This window comes from Thermobia domestica, chromosome 16, assembly GCF_964235325.1.
Source record: "Thermobia domestica chromosome 16, izTheDome1.hap1.1, whole genome shotgun sequence".
Classification (NCBI taxonomy): domain Eukaryota; kingdom Metazoa; phylum Arthropoda; class Insecta; order Zygentoma; family Lepismatidae; genus Thermobia; species Thermobia domestica.
Genome location: NC_137469.1, coordinates 81,253,077 through 81,270,412, shown reverse-complemented (window position 1 = coordinate 81,270,412; position 17,336 = coordinate 81,253,077). Strand labels below are relative to the sequence as shown.

The window sequence follows — 17,336 nt, the reverse complement described above, 5'->3', positions numbered from 1 at the left end:
TTCCGGGTCTTGATGGTGAATATAAATTGAGAGATAAATGGTGAAGGCGGAAAGATGAGAATGCAACATTATTCGTAACCAACATGAATAAATTTTAATACTACTTTGACTATTTTGTTTCAATTATAGTTCGCTAAATATCTAAAGCAGAAATTGTTTATATTTTATTTGGTTTCAGACTGATTTTTATTTCTCACTGAAATTATGTAAGTGTTATATGTAAGTCAGAAGCTAATATTCAGTATATTAAACTGTTGTTATTTCAAGAATCTTATTACCTCAAACTTACCGTAACCACATATTTTCTGTCAGGTTTAAGAGCTTTTATAGTATAACAGAATTTATCGTTCCATATTGGGCATGGTAGTGCTGGAATTACTACACTGAATTCTTCAGTTTCGGTCTCTGTTTGATAAGCAACAGTGAAAGACTCCAAATCACCAAAAGTTCTTTCTGGTTTCTCCCAACGTACTCCCAACATACGACGTCCTTTCTTGTAGACAACCAAATTGGTCACTGGTTCTGGAACTAGTTCAATATGAAATTAATATTAAATTTGCTTATATAATCACTACTACTAATAACATAAAAAGCAGCGTCCTTCATGAAAGGAATTTCTTAATTTTGTTAAAATTTTCATTAAAACTACATATATAAATGATTCTTTGGCAATCATAAGTAATATAACTTCTTACATGCAGACTTTTCTTTTTGATATAAAATATGGTTTTGAATATTGTAATTATATTAAAGATAATGATGTACGTAATCAGAACATCAATCATCACGTCGTAAATTACTTTTTGAGAAAAGAAAGAAAGAAAAATTTTGTATGTGAGTTTTCGATTACAAAAAGTAGAGTTCATGTTAAAAAGTGTTCCTATGTCAATTTATTTGTGAATTTTACTTTCATGTAGTATTGTTTTAATTTGGTACGGACGAAATGCACTTTGGCCCTTATTGAAATATCTAATATCAATATCACATTAAATAGCTGGCATCATCAGGGAAGGAAAGGCTTGTGTGAAAATATTTTAAAGGTGTATTTGAACACTCTTTTCGTCCTTGCGATGCATATTTTTATCGGAATGAAACGATAAGATTCCAACTTTACAGAAGTGTAAAATATGTTCAAAGTTTCATTTAGAATGATGTAAAATATGAAACCTTTTCCCCTCTGACGATCAATCACTCAAGAAAAGTATTTTAATCAAAGCATAAGAAAAAATCCCAGTCTCACTGAAGTGCAATTTTAAAAAAAATGGTATTATACGGTTGAACAGTTCTCTCATTTTTGTCATTTTATGAATATAAAACGTGAAATTATATTGTCTCTTCCCCACTTAGAAGCTACTTTTCAAAAATACTGGGACACGTTTTTAGTCATTTATAGCAAGTTTACCAAACATCCTTTATCATTTACTCTGTCTTTTCGAGCGTGACTCCACCGGGAGACTAAAAATCTACTACAACCTCCGGATTCAATATTGACCTACATAAAGCAAAAAAAAAAAAAAAAAAAAAAAAAAAAAAAAATGGCGAGAAGAGTTCTTTTGAGTCTATTTAGTGTTCTCATAATAGATAACATATTTTCTCGTAACCTACTCTCCAAACCGAAAGTGGAAGAAATCAACCACTTCTAGTTTTAACGTAGATAAGAACAGTAATATATAACGAAGAAGAGATTGTCTGCAATGAATCTCAAAAATATACTCCAGTTCCTCTAATCTGATAGTAAATTGAAGTGGTAAGAAATCACTACCACATTCGGTTTCAATATTGAGAAAATATTACACCATTCAAGCTAATTTCTTCATGTAATGTAGTACCGGTATTACTTGTCAATAAAAAACTGTATTGGAACTTCCATCTGCCTAACTCTCAAGCTCGTAAGATACTCTTACTTTCAAATAAATGTTTCATCCTCCTTATGGTATGAATTTCAAAATTTTTATTATCTACAACCTATTCCTTCAATTACCTAAACGTATGCCAAGCTGAAGTAGTGGAGTGATATAGAAGAAAAGCGTATTTGCAAACAAACCAAAAATGAAATCTTTGGGCCTTATGCAGAGTCGCTCTGACGCGTGATTAGTGCTGTACTAAAGAGTTTGACTAGCATATGTTTCCTACAGTAGTCAGACCCTTAGTATGACGCTAATCATGCGTCAAAATGACTCTGCATAATGCCCTTTAAGTTTAATATTCGACAATTATGCCTGTTAGACTAATGGGAACAATGATTAAAGCAAGTGAATAGTGATAGAAGAATTGATGGAATGAGAAACTGGGGGAACGAGAGTGCAACGAGAAAATCCACAAGCACGATGTTGTCCACCACAAACTTACTTCAACGGGTATCGAACTAAGGACCCCACGTACCAGAGGTTACCGCTCTACCACTGAGCCACCGTGGCCCCAATACTTAAATCAAATAAGCATCATAAGACCAGAATAGAAAGTCCACAAATTTAATGATATATACATATATTTAATTCAAAGATCATAAGAAGCTCTTGTGTTTAATATTGTAGTCTGTGCAGATAGGCATTTGAGTACTCGAACCAATAGAAATTTTTAAAATTGATTTCAGCTTCATAAGTAAACAGAACATTTCAACACAAATGTCGTTATATTATTGAATACCTGTATATATAATCGATTATTGTTATCGTTATATAATTGAATATATGTAGTTATTAATCTAATCTATCTAATCTTCTAATATAAATAAAATAGAGTTTGTTTGTGTGTTTGCCTGTCTATATGTCTGTGTGCGGCCTGGGGACCAGACGAGTGGACCGAAAGTTACCAAATTTTGGTCAGAGGTACCTTGGTCCAGGCCCCAGATGAAGACGAAGACCTTTTTTTTTTTAATTTCGAACCAGGTGGATCTCAGGGGAGGCGTTTACCAGAATCGGCTTCGGAACCAGACAAATTGAAATGTTTATGAGCAGCATTCTTTAAAATAAGTGGTCATGTAGTATTAGTCTAAGGTTGCAATGAAGCCATTAGAACTGAAGAAAACAAAATAACATAACCTTATGTAATCCACATTTTGAAAATTACAAATTAATTTATTAATATTTCATTAGAGTGTTTAGCTTGAATACATTGTTCTAGAGAATATCTGGAGTTACTTCCAAATGATATAGTTTAACTGAACAGAAGTTTTGTTACCATAATAGGTTCATTACAAGAGCAAAGACGTTTAGAAAAGACGAACATTGATTAAAGATGAGAATATTAATGTAGTAAAAGAATAGAACAAATTCTGTGAAGAGGAATGGAGTGGTAAAAGTTTAATGAGCTGATTATTTCATTTAGATTTAAATCAGCATTACATCCAAAAAATCTCGTATCCGAACTAAGTAGCAGTAGCAACAATTATCTACCGCAAATATAATGCAGATAATTTCAACTATTCAGGATTAAACATATATTTTTCAACGCTTTAGATGATTAATATTTCTGTGATGACAGACGTTTCAACCTGCATATGCTTTGAATATTCTGATTATGTTGTTTAATGGAACATCTGTAAATTCATTGACTATATTGTAGACTAAAGGGGTAACCTTACGACATTACAAAAATAAAGTTGATATAACATATATTTACTAATTTTAATTAACAAATTTATTATATTCTTTTAACGGTACTTTTTCCTGAAATTTTCACAAACGTGAATACATACTGAGATACAGACGTTATCAGCTTTGTGTGTAGCACGTTTCATTTTCTTCTGAGATTCACTAGGTGGCAACATTTCAAAATTCTCAGGTGAATCTACAGCAAGAATTATATCGCTTGTGGTTATTCACTTTTGCTGCATGGTAATAGTATACTAACGGGCTACAAGGCAAGTCTATTTGTCTGTGAGTGTGGATCAAGAATACTCAGGCCCGTATCCAGGAAGGGTCTAAGGGGACCGGGCCCCCTAAAATTTTCACGGTAGACTGTCAAATGAACTATAATATAGTGATGAACTATAATATGGTTGCATCGGGCCCTCCTAACTTTAGCCGTCCCCCCACATTTTTGGGCTGGCTACAGGCCTGAGAATACTTCCTACTCTTCAGAAGTAGAAGTGAAGGACAGAGTAAATGGAAGTTATATGAGTAATAACATAGCAACTGTTTAGGGGATGTAAAAGAATAGATTAAAGAATGGGTTGTCAACATTTATACACATTCCATTTACACTGCTAAGCTATAATGAATACAGTCTAGCTAAAAAATAAAATTCCACGTAGAAAAGCGCCATTTAAAAATTGTTCGGCATTTTTGTAACAGAATATTGTTTGTAAATTTAAAAGGAAGAACAATATATGTGAATTTAAGATTAAATAACAAGTGTTTCATTCCGCATGAACTTTAAAAAAATTAGCGGGTTGCAACGTAACGCAAATCATTTTATAAAGGGTTCTTGATTAATTAGTGTTTAGCGTCTCCTCATCAACGACATTATATGAGATGTGGGCAAACAGCTTAACGCATGATCCGAACCACGTAAACTCCTACAGGACTTCCGCATCAAATACGCATACGCCAACCATATAGCCAGAAAGAAACTCCTTTTTAATGAATTGTGGTGATAAGTTTGTAATAAGAGTTCCGGAATAGAAGAATGCAAAGCGCAAATTTCTGATATTGATATTATTTCCAAAATCAGTATGTGATGTCGATTATAGCAAACTAGAACACAAATTTCATATTGCATTGGTAGAAACTGTTATGGAATGATGCTCAAAACGTTAAATGTTTTTTTTTTTTTCAGTTTTGCTAAATGATAAATAAACGACTGATAATTGTTTCATCACAGGTAAAAAAATTGCATGAAACAACGTCAGCAAGAGAGACGACTCTGGGGGAAGCCACGTTGCTAAAAATTTACATTTAACATAGAAATTAACAAAATTCGTTATGAACCACAAATTAATAACACTGAGGTATGATGGCGCTTTGATAACAGCAATAAACATTAATGGTCTGCGCCGGACTGCAATGCTTCAGTGGTAGTAACCTCACATCCGTGCCATAGGGTCTCTGGTTCGATAATAGTTGTCACTAATTGAACTTTGTGGTGGATAAACATTGTGTGCGTGAGTTTCCTGAGAATTCACCAATTTCTTCTGAGTTTCATCATTTCACAATTATCAACCATCTTATCACTATCTTATCTTCCTTAGTCGATGCATAAGGATGGGACGTTAAACTAAAAAAAAAAAATGTTCTGGAAATTAAAGTTTTAAAAATCCAACCACATTTTGTGTTTATTTTTATGCATATTTGTGTATATTACTACTACTATTATTACTGTTATTACTACCACCACCACTACTACTATCACTAATAATAATAATAATAATAATAATAATAATAATAATAATAATAATAATAATAATAATAATAATAATAATAATAACGTATTATCAAGGTTACTTGTAGCCCAAACCGTCAATCCAATATACACAACTTCCGAACTAGAGTGTAGCACTGTGAATCTTCTTCTACAAATTAATTAATTACTTTTATATCTCAAAGCACAATAAATAGAAATGTAAACACATTAATGAAAATTAATTCTTACTTACCAGTAGCTCTTGTTGCTGCATGTAAAATCAAAGGCTTGTTAACATTCCATCCACCTGATGTTACAACGTATATTTTCACCTTATAATCTGTTTGAGGGGTCAAATTGTACAAAGTAATAGAAGTTTCTTTTGTCGTATTACTAAGAAGAACTGTTTCATCATTAGCCAAACTTAATTCATATCTGTATCGCACCGAAAGACCATTCAGCTGTTCGCAATCTTTTGGACGACTCCAATGAACCGTAATGCTGGAATTGGTAGTAGCAGTCGGTATATTACTTGGCTCAGGAGTGATTCCTGGAACTATAGAGGAAAATGAAAACACATTGGATGTATAATCTTTAAGATTCTTATTATACTGATGTAATACTGGGTGGCCATAAAGTCCAGTTATCCCTTTATAAATGCTAATGTAAGTTTTCCCGTTACCCCTTTATAAATGCTAATGTAAGGTTTCCCGATGTTTCAGATTGTGTGAACGATAGCTTATAATTCCAGTTACAGCATTGAAGAACGTGTTGTTGCAAGTTGTTGGATGCGTGATAGAAACCACATAAGTAAGACACTGGCAGAAGTGCATGCAGACTATCCGACAAGGTTTCAACGAGATTCTAACCCGAAACAAACACATTTACGATTGGACCAAAAAACTATTCGCCACAGAAAGTGTGAAGGATAAGGAAAGGAGTAGCACACGAACAGAAAAAAGTCGTTAGATTGTGGCGTCCGTGAAACATCGACGCAGAAATCAACGTTCCTGTAATAATAATGGGGGTTCTTAAAGGGCATCGTTTCACAAAACCGTTACGATACCACTGCCGAACAGACAGAGGCTGTGAAACAAGCTTTCACTCAAGTTCACCTGCAATGCTCGAAAAAAATTCGCACCGACCCTCGTATTACCCTTCGTCATGAGAATGACAGACGACAGACTGATCTTGTGGACACTTAATGTTTCCTATGTCAATAAAACTTCTCGAAAGCATTGTTGTTCATGTCATTCAGTTCTTTTCGTGTAGATAATTACGTACTTTTAATGATTTATGTTACTTATTTTCAGGAGTAGCGAAACTTTATGGCCACTCTGTACAATATAATATCGTATATGCATGTAGTATTAATACAGGAAAACATGAGTTATTGATTTGATCAAAATTATCCCCATTCGAAATTTTATCCTTAATTTTAAAAATGTTCATTAGTTATATTTTTACTTTTCATAATACGTAAGACAAATTTCAGTTGATGATAAGTTCTGTTTCGTAGATTACTATATAGTTTGTATTTTATGAAAACTTAACAACGTGGAATTCATCAATGCCACTCTAAAAATTGCAGTATCAGTGACGATCCATACTCATATTTGATGTTGTCCACGAAAATGCAACATGTCACACAATGTTTACACTGATTACATGTATAGAGAGTACTTCTTTTTTCTGTATATCTCTGTGATTACCTACTCAATGCAATGCAATCTTTAGTTTTACATCTTAGATCCGAATAGATCCATATGAACCTTTTCTCTTATTTTGATGTGAGGAATTCAAATCGATATATCATAGTTCAATAATACCCTATATATATTTAAGTAGAAAAATAAACACACTGCTGAACAAGACTGCACTTATTTAATATAAAAACACATTTACACGTGACGTTTCGATCTTCTAGCCAAGATCCTCATCAGAGTGTACGTCTGATGAGGATCTTGGCTAGAAGATCGAAACGTCACGTGTAAATGTGTTTTTATATTAAATAAGTGCAGTCTTGTTCAGCAGTGTGTTTATTTTTCTGAGTTTATTCGCAAGACGTTGACTATGATTGTGTGTCATATTTAAGTAATATGGCAACAGGAATGTTTAATTTGGACACTAGAAACATTAAAAATTGACAGGTTCAAACTGAATAAATATATAATCGTGAAAAGCCCTAATTAGAGAAAATCTTATTCATCAAACACAGCATCATCATCTCATGTTTTGTTTGGAGAGGCGACTATGATTCTCCGATATATGTAGAATTTTACGTTCTTCATAATTTTTATTAAAATATTGATTAAAATGTATAAATACATATATCCCAAACTGGATGGGCAATCGCCTCTCTTAATACCCATACGATGCCCCTAGTCGAATCCATTTAAGTTAAATTTCTTGGTGAATGTGAATTGCGAATCCTTACAGGGGTTCAAAATTTATGGCAAAGATGTTGTATATCACAAATCTCTTACAAAGTTTATGAAACTCTGTACATACACTAATCATTAAAAATAAGCGAATATATATTCCAATATTTTTTAAAACCATCTTTCAATATGTTTTCTCTATATTTAAATCTATCTAACCATCACTGGAAAATGGCTGTATCATTTGAAATATTTCTTTATCTTCTTACTAATACTAATTCGTAAGTTGTCGAAAGTGTTTCCTGTGCTAAATACGTTTGAGAATAGTTCCAGTTTAGATTAAATTACTAAAATGTCGAGGGGAAAAGAAGACTGCCTGTGTCAGTATCTTAGATTGTCCGTGAAATAAAGGGCTTTTCCCCGTATTAATGCATATACTTTAGGAAGAACCAAATATTTTTTTTCGTTGAGTTGAGTTGAGTTTGAGTTTATCGTCCCGTTCAGCAGCGAGGCTATATGAGACGTGGACCTACTGATTAACGTGGAATCCGAACCACATGAGCTCCCGCCGGGAATCGAACCCGGGTCTCCCGATTTTTTTCGTATTTACGGAGGTGTCCGTTATTGAGAAAGATTCGTTAGAGGATGGTTCATTGTTTATGCTATTCCTTAATATATTGCTATATACATCCACGATATTTTGAACATTGTACGTTGAAGAGTTTGCAATGGTTAGGATTCGTCCCGTGAGGATCTAAGCAGGCGACATTTTGTTGTTTGAGATTTTGGATAGCTGGGTTTAAGCCAGGAGAAGTTTTAAACCACCAGCTTTTCTCCAAGTGAGATTTTATTTCGCTAATTTCTGGCTTTGATGTTTCGGTCACGAGTTTTTGTATCCAAACTACATAACGAACTTCTATATACATCACCCAAATGTTTATACAAAAAGTTAGGGAAATCTTTTTGAAAGATCTTCGAAAATATTATTGAAAATTATTCAATACATTCTCTTACTTGATTTTTAAAAATAAGCTTTACATGCAAGATGTATATTTTTCTCAGGTGCTAAAGAGGAATCCTTATTTTGCAATAGCTGACAAGTAAGTGTTTTATTTACTAGTTTGTTAAATTTAAGCTCTTACCATCATGTTTTACCAAATGCAATATGGTGGAATACGTTCCCATAACACCTGTGAAGGCCGCAACGCTTATTTCGTACCGTCCTAAAGGTACTAAGTTATTCAATGTAACTGAAGTAGATGTGACGTTGATTTCATCGTTGGAATATTCACAACTTTGGTTCATGCAAGCCAGCACTTTAATACACTGCAAATAAATATGGCATATATGCATTAAGTAAAAGGGTAAAATACAGAATTAATAATAATAATAATAATAATAATAATAATAATAATAATAATAATAATAATAAATGTTATAATTAGAGACCGGATGTAAGGCAAAATGCCTGTTCTTTAATATTAGAGATATGATCAAAAATAACATATTGAAGTTTATATGGAGGGTTATAGTTTCATTTTAAGACAGTTTTATTTTGCCTATTTTGCCTACTTTGTTCCGGTTGGAACAGCAATGATTATTGTGGCTGCAGTAAAGTAAGCACGAGTATCAACGTCTATACCAACAGTGTCTATTTGGCCCATTCCTGCCTAAATAATTGTGTTAGTGTCTAATGTTGCCTATTCTATGCAGTTTCTTCAAAATAAGACTTTATTGGGGAAATATATAATTTAGTATTTCAAGAAAGGAATATGCCTCTTCCGGGAAATATAAATGTTGTTTGAAGTGATGTCGTAAAACTTTTAGCCTGTTATGCCTACTGATAAAGTACTGTAAATCTTTGTACTACTGTTTGTGTTGATAAGTATATAATATTTGGACTGTTATGTGTAGTGATAAAGTGCGGTAGAAAATGTATTTACCAAATATACATGGAATGCATGTCAAGCTTCGTTTTTATATATGCAGTAAGAGAAGATATTAACAAACAGGTATGTTTCTATTTTCAGTGAACATTATCTAGGACTTGAATTTATTGAGTATTTACCTTCATTATTTCGAGTTACATTTTAGTGCCTATTTTACTGTCTATTTTTTAAAATTTTGAGCGCTTGTTTGCCTGCCTATTTTCCAGGGTTTTAATAACTAAACATTCGGTCTCTAGTTATAATAAATTGAAAGAGGATTAATGTTAATTAAGTACTGTTCATAGTAATAATAGGAAATGCATGTTGTTATTCTTCTTTCGTTGTAGTTTATATTACTATAAATTTAAACAGTTTTGCTTTTTTTAAATAGAAAGAACTTACCTTGTATGTTACGTGGTAATACTTTATAATACCTCTTCTATGAGAAGGTGGTTCCCAAGCAACTTCAAAATCTTTGACCGAACTCCTTACAACCCTTAAATTAATTACCTCACCTGCGACTAAAATAAAATACAGAATTATAAATTATACATCTCACTGTACGGAGAACTGCAGACTTATTAAAGCAAGTGGAGTGACTTTTCTCCATGATACTGGGAAAAGTGATGATCAAGGCACTATTAACTCGCCAGTTGTTAGTATTCTAAACTATGAATTTAAATTCTTCTGTATTCTATTCATTCAAACTCCAAAGTATTGTTTTTAAGGATAATTGAATTTTAAAACATTTCTTACGAGAAAAGCAAAATATGAATGCATATCTCGTACAATTTTACAGAAGAGTAAATTAAACTATATTTAATACTAACATTAAAAGTGTTTCCAATTTGCTTTGTAATAAAGGAATATATTACATATACAGACAAATACGAAATTGTTAACTAGGTCATTATCAACTTTTGTCAGCGCATAGGCCTAAACAAAACGAATTAGTCAGTGAAAAAACAGGAAATAATCAAAATGTCACATATCATATTTTATCATCCTTATATAGATTTACTTTAAAAAGGAATTGCAAATTTTAACTTAAGCACATCTAACTGTGTACTATGGTATATATTGTATAAAACTAATCTTATAGCGAGTATATTAGACATAAAAGTGGTCTTTATTGCGCAAACCTTATTCATGTGTTTTGAAAAGTATGCATATTCATAAAAGAAATTAATATCTTTCTTGTGTTCTTGTTTTTTTTTTTTAATCTAATGCGCTATTTTCTTTCTATGGACATTCCTCTGTCCTCACATTAACAGAAAAACAACATGTAAGAATTCCAAACTTTGTTTAATATCAAAGCTTACTAACATATCTTATATGCAGGGTGTTTCAAAACAACACCGACAACGTTTGGGAGGTGATTCCTGACACCAAGGTAAGATATAAAGAATACACCAACCTGGGTGTACAGATGCTTCCTTTCGAAGTTATAGGCTGCCGAAAACCTGAATAAATTAAATTTAAAGGACCATAGCTCCAAAAGTATGAAACTTACCGTAGTCAGGTCAAGACTTCACTTAGGATCTAACGTGTACTCTATCCAAAAATATATGTTTCAGAATCCTCAGGTAATCATATGACAAATTTTATAAAGGGAGTTTGGCTACAGGCATATAATTTGGAGTACTCACGAACTACACCTATAAAAATTGTTGCGGAAGTACTACAGGATTCTGAAACTTGGATATTTGGATAAAGCACATGCTAGTTCCTAAGTGAAGCATTGACCTGACTACGGTAGGTCGCAAAGTTCCTCTATGGACTTCTAAAGTTTTTTTTTCATGTTTTCGGCAACCTATCACTCCCAAAGGAAACACTTGTGCACCCAGGTTGATCTATACTTTTTGTCTTATCTTGGAGTCTTGAATCACCACCCAAACGTTGTCGGTGTTATTTTGAAGCAACCTGTATATAGTAACCGGAAAATAAAATTAATTGGTTGCATCGTCCCATAAACATTGGACATTTAAACTGTTACTTTGAATGTCATGTGCTAAGAATAACGTTGTTGACAAAGTAAGTATTTTGTCAATAATAACAAAGGATAAAGACGCATCCACATAGGTACGGGCTTCTGTTAGAGCAGTAGATCCTTTCTTATAGCCTCGTGGTGTGAAAGAACGACAAACTGAAATCAATCATTTTTCATTTTACATATATAAGCCATGTAAGGTACTCTGCTGTTTATGTTATCTAAACATCCATCCACCTATTTTACATTTATCATAAATTTTAGCCACCTGTACAAGGAAAGAGCTTTAAATTAATTAGAATGTAAAATAAAAATTTATAAGTACGTAGAATTTATAAAGCAATTTCCATTTGTAGTAATATATATATATATATATATATATATATATATATATATATATATATATATATATATATATATATATATATATATATATCTATATATCTATCTATCTATATATATATATATATATATATATATATATATATATATATATATATATATATATATATATATATATATATATATATATATATATATGTATGTATGTATAGTGCTATTTCTTTTAAAGTTTCCAATAATAATACTACTATTTCAAGTCACAATGCAACCTACTCACCACCGGGGTTGGTAATTACTGTAAACACATCTGACATTTCACTTTGATCTTCAAATGTAATGGCTTTCACTTTTACTTCGTACTTTGTGTAAGGAAGCTTGTTAATGAAGTGAGCTTCCCTATTTAGGCCGTTTTGTCTACTGTGCAGTATCCACTTCCAATCTTCTTTTATGTAAACTTCATATTCAAGTATTGTACAATCTCTAGGATCAGATGGAGCGGGCTTACAAAAGAAACAAAATAAAATATAGTTTTAAAATATTTGTGAAGAGTATATAAAGTTAAATAATCATTTTTGATTTAATATTTTATGGTGTTCGGATTTGTATTGGTACCTATATTAAGCTTAAATTAGCACAATGTTCTCCCTGGTAGTGTAAATCGATAATATCTGAAACAAATGTCATTTTGAGATTTCTCATTCGCCATACTTGTTGTTGCATATTAAAATTCCTTAGGCTTCTGTAGAAATTCCAGCACAAATGCCTCTTAACCTTAAGATTGAAATAATATTCATGTTCACATACGATCTTCATATTGAATTCATACAGCTGAATATTATATGCGTATTGTATGTACTAAAACATTACACAAGATATTGAGCACTTATGGCAAATGGTTCAATAGAAATCTTTAATAAAAGCTAAGTGATCCTTCTCCAACCCGCACATTAAAAAGAAATCGTTCAATCCAATGATTTATTCGTTTTCTTTGCATTATATTTCGTGCTTGTACAGCCAAAGCTTAAATGCAATGCTGAAATTAGCTTCGTGAAAGCATGTACGCTGCTTTCATTCCTTGGCAACATTAAAAAACTAAGAACATAGAGGTTAATATAATATTCATTGACTGAAATACGGTATTAGCCGGTGGCTACTACAACAACATGTTTAAACGTTTAATTAGAATTTACACAGAGCAAATTTTGTTGACGTGTTGGATAGAATATAGCAATAAAGTTGCGAATTTGAAATCTAAGGCTAAAAAGAGAGCAACATATAAATTTAGGTGACAGATTTCGAATAGCATTGTAGACCAATGACCAAAACGTCATATCTTATGCATGTGGAAATTTTGGATCGTACAACTAAGACCCAAAATCTCGCTCAAGAATTCCGAAATGTTTCACAGTGCCTATTGTCTGCCTAGTGTCTGCACATACTGTTAAACGTAGTACGAAATGCGTTTCTTCATAGGTCAGTGAAGAAATTTCTCTTCACTACTGTTCTGCCGTTTGCATATCAAGTTGAATTGGATGACATCTTCCGGTTAGACGAGTTTGACTGCTGTTTGCAGCGAAATGTTAATGCTATCCGTATTGGCGCTACAAGGTAACAGGCTGGGTGAGTTATGCATTTCGCACTGGAACCCAGATGAGGAAACTAATCTTCTTGGTATAGGGTCTCATTGGCCATCACTAAATACAGGGAGGCAAATAGTAATTATACTGTCGGAGCTTTTATGGTCTCACTTCAGAAATGTCAGAACCGAGTTTCTTTGCAAATGCACTTTAATCCAAGTGCTTGTAATATGCAAAGTCCGACGAATTTTGGAGATATGGTATTATATTTTATGATGAGAAGATGGTGATCCAAAAGTGAAACTTGGAAAAGGGTTAAGTTGAACTGAATATAGAAGCGACAAAACTGATGTTCAACAACATGAATACAGTTTGAAAACACGAAGTTAAAGCCACGAGTACTTAATTCCGTTTAGCACACTTTTACATGGATTACAGAATTGAAAACGTAATAACGTAATTATTAGATTAAATTAAGATGCATTCGACTTTAATATTAATAATTATGAGAAAATTACTGATTATCTGAACTCGGTTCATACGTGTATATGAAATTTCAATGAATGAAATACATTTTTCAGTATTCACAGTTTGATTGCAGACGTGAAACCTAAATAGCCATGACTATGCAATTAACAATATATTCACCTTGTTTCCACAATCAAATCAAGCATATCAATTCACCAACCATCATATACCGTGCTAAATGTCAATTGTGATATAATATGAACTTACCTAAGGATCTGTAATGATCCCGAAATGCTAATTACATGTTAAAATTTTATGTTGATTTCAATTACTAATTTATTATTTTTGATTATTACTGTTTGTTCATTATATGTTTAATTTGTTTCATGTCTCGTTATGTTATGTTTGCTGATGCTATATCTTTTTATTGTAATTATTATGTTTAAAGATTTGATTCCAGAAAAGGATGTCATGACATATCCCATGAATGTCAAGTCGCAGGAAAGGAAATTAGTGAATGAAAAAAGTACTACTATCCATTTCATAAAGATAGGCCCCTCACTTGGCGGTGCTGCCGTGACGTCCAGTCAAAACTTATATTACATTGTCGTACCTCGTTGGAATTGCTGAAATATTGTCTTTTCAATACTTAAGACATAAAAATTTTCTTTGTTCTGTGTAGTGAGAAAAAAAATAAAAATTAATGAAAAAGCGCGTATTTTTTCGTACTTTTTTGGTAAATCAATGTTTATAGAACTATATCTCGGAAAGGAGATAACATGAAATAGTTTTCTGTGCACGATATGTAGATGCGTATATTACCTGTAAGTTCTGAAAATTTCATTAGTTAACACGCAGTAATTTTCTTGTTATTCAGTAAAAAGCGAGACATCATTATCTCTGAATTGCTGCGGTGTATTTACAATCTGAAAAAACTTTTAGAAAGATCTTAAAGTAGCTTTTTCAACCAAACTGTTTTGACTTGTTTTAAAAGATAAACAATCACAAATATGACATTATGATTTTCTCAGCTTTGCGCCCTTTCCTATCGCAGTTTATACGGAGTGCTACGTTGCCACATTTTCCTGGCGCTATACACTCTCAGCCGGACGGGTATTTAAACTTGTCATGCACACTGTCCGGCACTTTTTAGATATATTTAAAATTTTATGTCTCTACAGATTTTGAACCAATTTCTTAGAAATTAACAGGATGTGCAGTAAATGTGCCAAGTGCTCAAAATTAGAAAAGCGAACTCTTATTTTGTTTGGATTTGCATGTGATGGTCATCGAAAATTTGTTGCTTTTTGTCAGTTTTTCACTTACTGCACGCAGTACAAAATACACTTGCACAGAAACAAATACAAGCACAAACTTTATTATACGACACAACCTTAGTTGATATGTAATATTGAGTTTACACTTCACAGAAAATCTGTTTTCAGATCTAGGAGTCCCAGTACTTCTCTTTAGTGTTCTACATTTCGAAGCACTTTCCCACGCAAAGTCCAACTTTATATATCAGGCAATAAACCAGGGATGCAAATAAGCAACAAAAGTTTACTCGCCCAAGAAAAAAGTTACTAGCCCACATCACATAATAAAAATAATTTACTTAACTTCCATATGATATTAAATACTCGCCCGCACTGATGAACCACACGCCCCGGGAGAGTGGTTATTTGCATTCCTGTAATAAACGCTAATACTTATTAAAAACTTCCTTTCACCTTGCGGATGCTACGTACTTTAAGTTTGGATTCCACGTTTATCAGTAGGTCCACGTCTCATATAGCCTCACTGCTGAACAAGACGTTCAATTCAAAATCAACTCAACTTTTTTTTTAACTATAAAACTTCATCGGTAAAAACAGCGGAAACACTTTATATGTGGAATACTCCGTAGATAGCCCAGCATTTTGATCAATTCCCGGGACACCACTAAACAGGGGTTTTGCGTTTACTTGAATTTTATCGCTCCAAGCTACATCTGAATCTGTTTTTGAATAGGAACGACACGTTTTTTTCTCTTTCCCGGCGCAGCCTCAGGTTCACTTGAAACCGAGTTACTACTTTGTTCACTCCCAAATACGCCACTGAGCACAGACTAATCAATGTCATTACTATTCATTACTAACTCATAACCGTCTGAGTCGGAGTCATTCATCAGTTCTGCAATTCCATTATCGCTAAAAATTTTGCCTCTTCCTTTTGTAATACCGCCACTCGTAAAGGAATATCCATATATATATATGCGTGTGTAAGTTTTGACGCCTACGAACGGAAGGGAAGTGTTGAAGACGTAATCAGTGCGACGTGATTAGACGCAAATACAGCCCTAAAAAAAACAAAGGACCCATTCTGTGTTACTGTACATTCAGCAGGGGAATTGATCACAGAACTTGGGTGAACACGTGATTGCCAAGGCTACATTTCTTTTTAACCTTTAACATGTTCCTAAGCTGGAAAGTGTATACTGATAGATCTTGAGGTAGAAATGGAGCCATTGTTAATAAGTGTTCAGGAAGATAGCAGGAGCAGCGATGAGTCAACAAACCCATTACAAAAGTGAATGAAGTAAATAGATTAAGAGATGAGTTTTTGAATGTTTTACTTCAACGTTTTATTTTGATTACATTGAGATATGTAATGCATTATTATTATTTTTATGATGTTGTGAAAGATTATAATAAATACTTTTGCCTATTACATTCTTTATGAAGTAGGCTTCGCGCTACAGGCTTCCTGAACGCGACAACATTGTACGACAGCGTTGCCGCACTTCCACTTACTGTATGCTGTATCTTCATATAAGCGCGGGGAATTTAAAGGTTGGGCTGCAACATGGCTCACCGCTTAACGCAGAGAATATGTTGAAGTAAAAAAAAAAAAAAGAAATTAAAAAATAAATTACCAACTAAACATTTTTTGTTAACAGATTCAAATATTTGGAACACTTGACTTCCAAATTTTCGAACAGCGTTTTGTACGTTTCTCTACCTACCATGGAAAAGGAGATCAGAGCGTAGTACATTTGTTTTAATTACACAAAAAGTATCAAGTGATGAAAATTGAATTTTTCACAACTTACAGTTAATGGATGCATCTACATATTGTACACAGGAAATTATTTCACGTGATTTCTTTTCTGAGATATAGTCCTATAAACATTGATCTACCAAAAAAAGTACGAAAAAATACTCACTTTTTCATTAATTTTTATTTTTTTCTCACTACATAGTACAAAGAAAATGTTTATGTCTTAAATATTGAAAAGACAACATTCCAACAATTCCAACGAGGTACG

General features: G+C 32.8%; 1 protein-coding gene across 1 annotated transcript in view; it reads right to left on the bottom strand.

Annotated features, from left to right (window-relative positions):
- LOC145673197 (phosphatidylinositol phosphatase PTPRQ-like) overlaps positions 1-17,336 on the bottom strand; it is a 55,069-nt gene that overhangs the window by 18,302 nt on the left and 19,431 nt on the right. The window contains exons 3-7 of the mRNA XM_081742668.1: positions 12,262-12,484; positions 10,055-10,173; positions 8,867-9,050; positions 5,597-5,899; positions 290-528 (exon numbers count right to left, since the gene is read on the bottom strand). Coding sequence (XP_081598794.1) covers positions 290-528; positions 5,597-5,899; positions 8,867-9,050; positions 10,055-10,173; positions 12,262-12,484 — 1,068 coding nt within the window. The remainder of the gene's footprint in view (positions 1-289; positions 529-5,596; positions 5,900-8,866; positions 9,051-10,054; positions 10,174-12,261; positions 12,485-17,336) is intronic.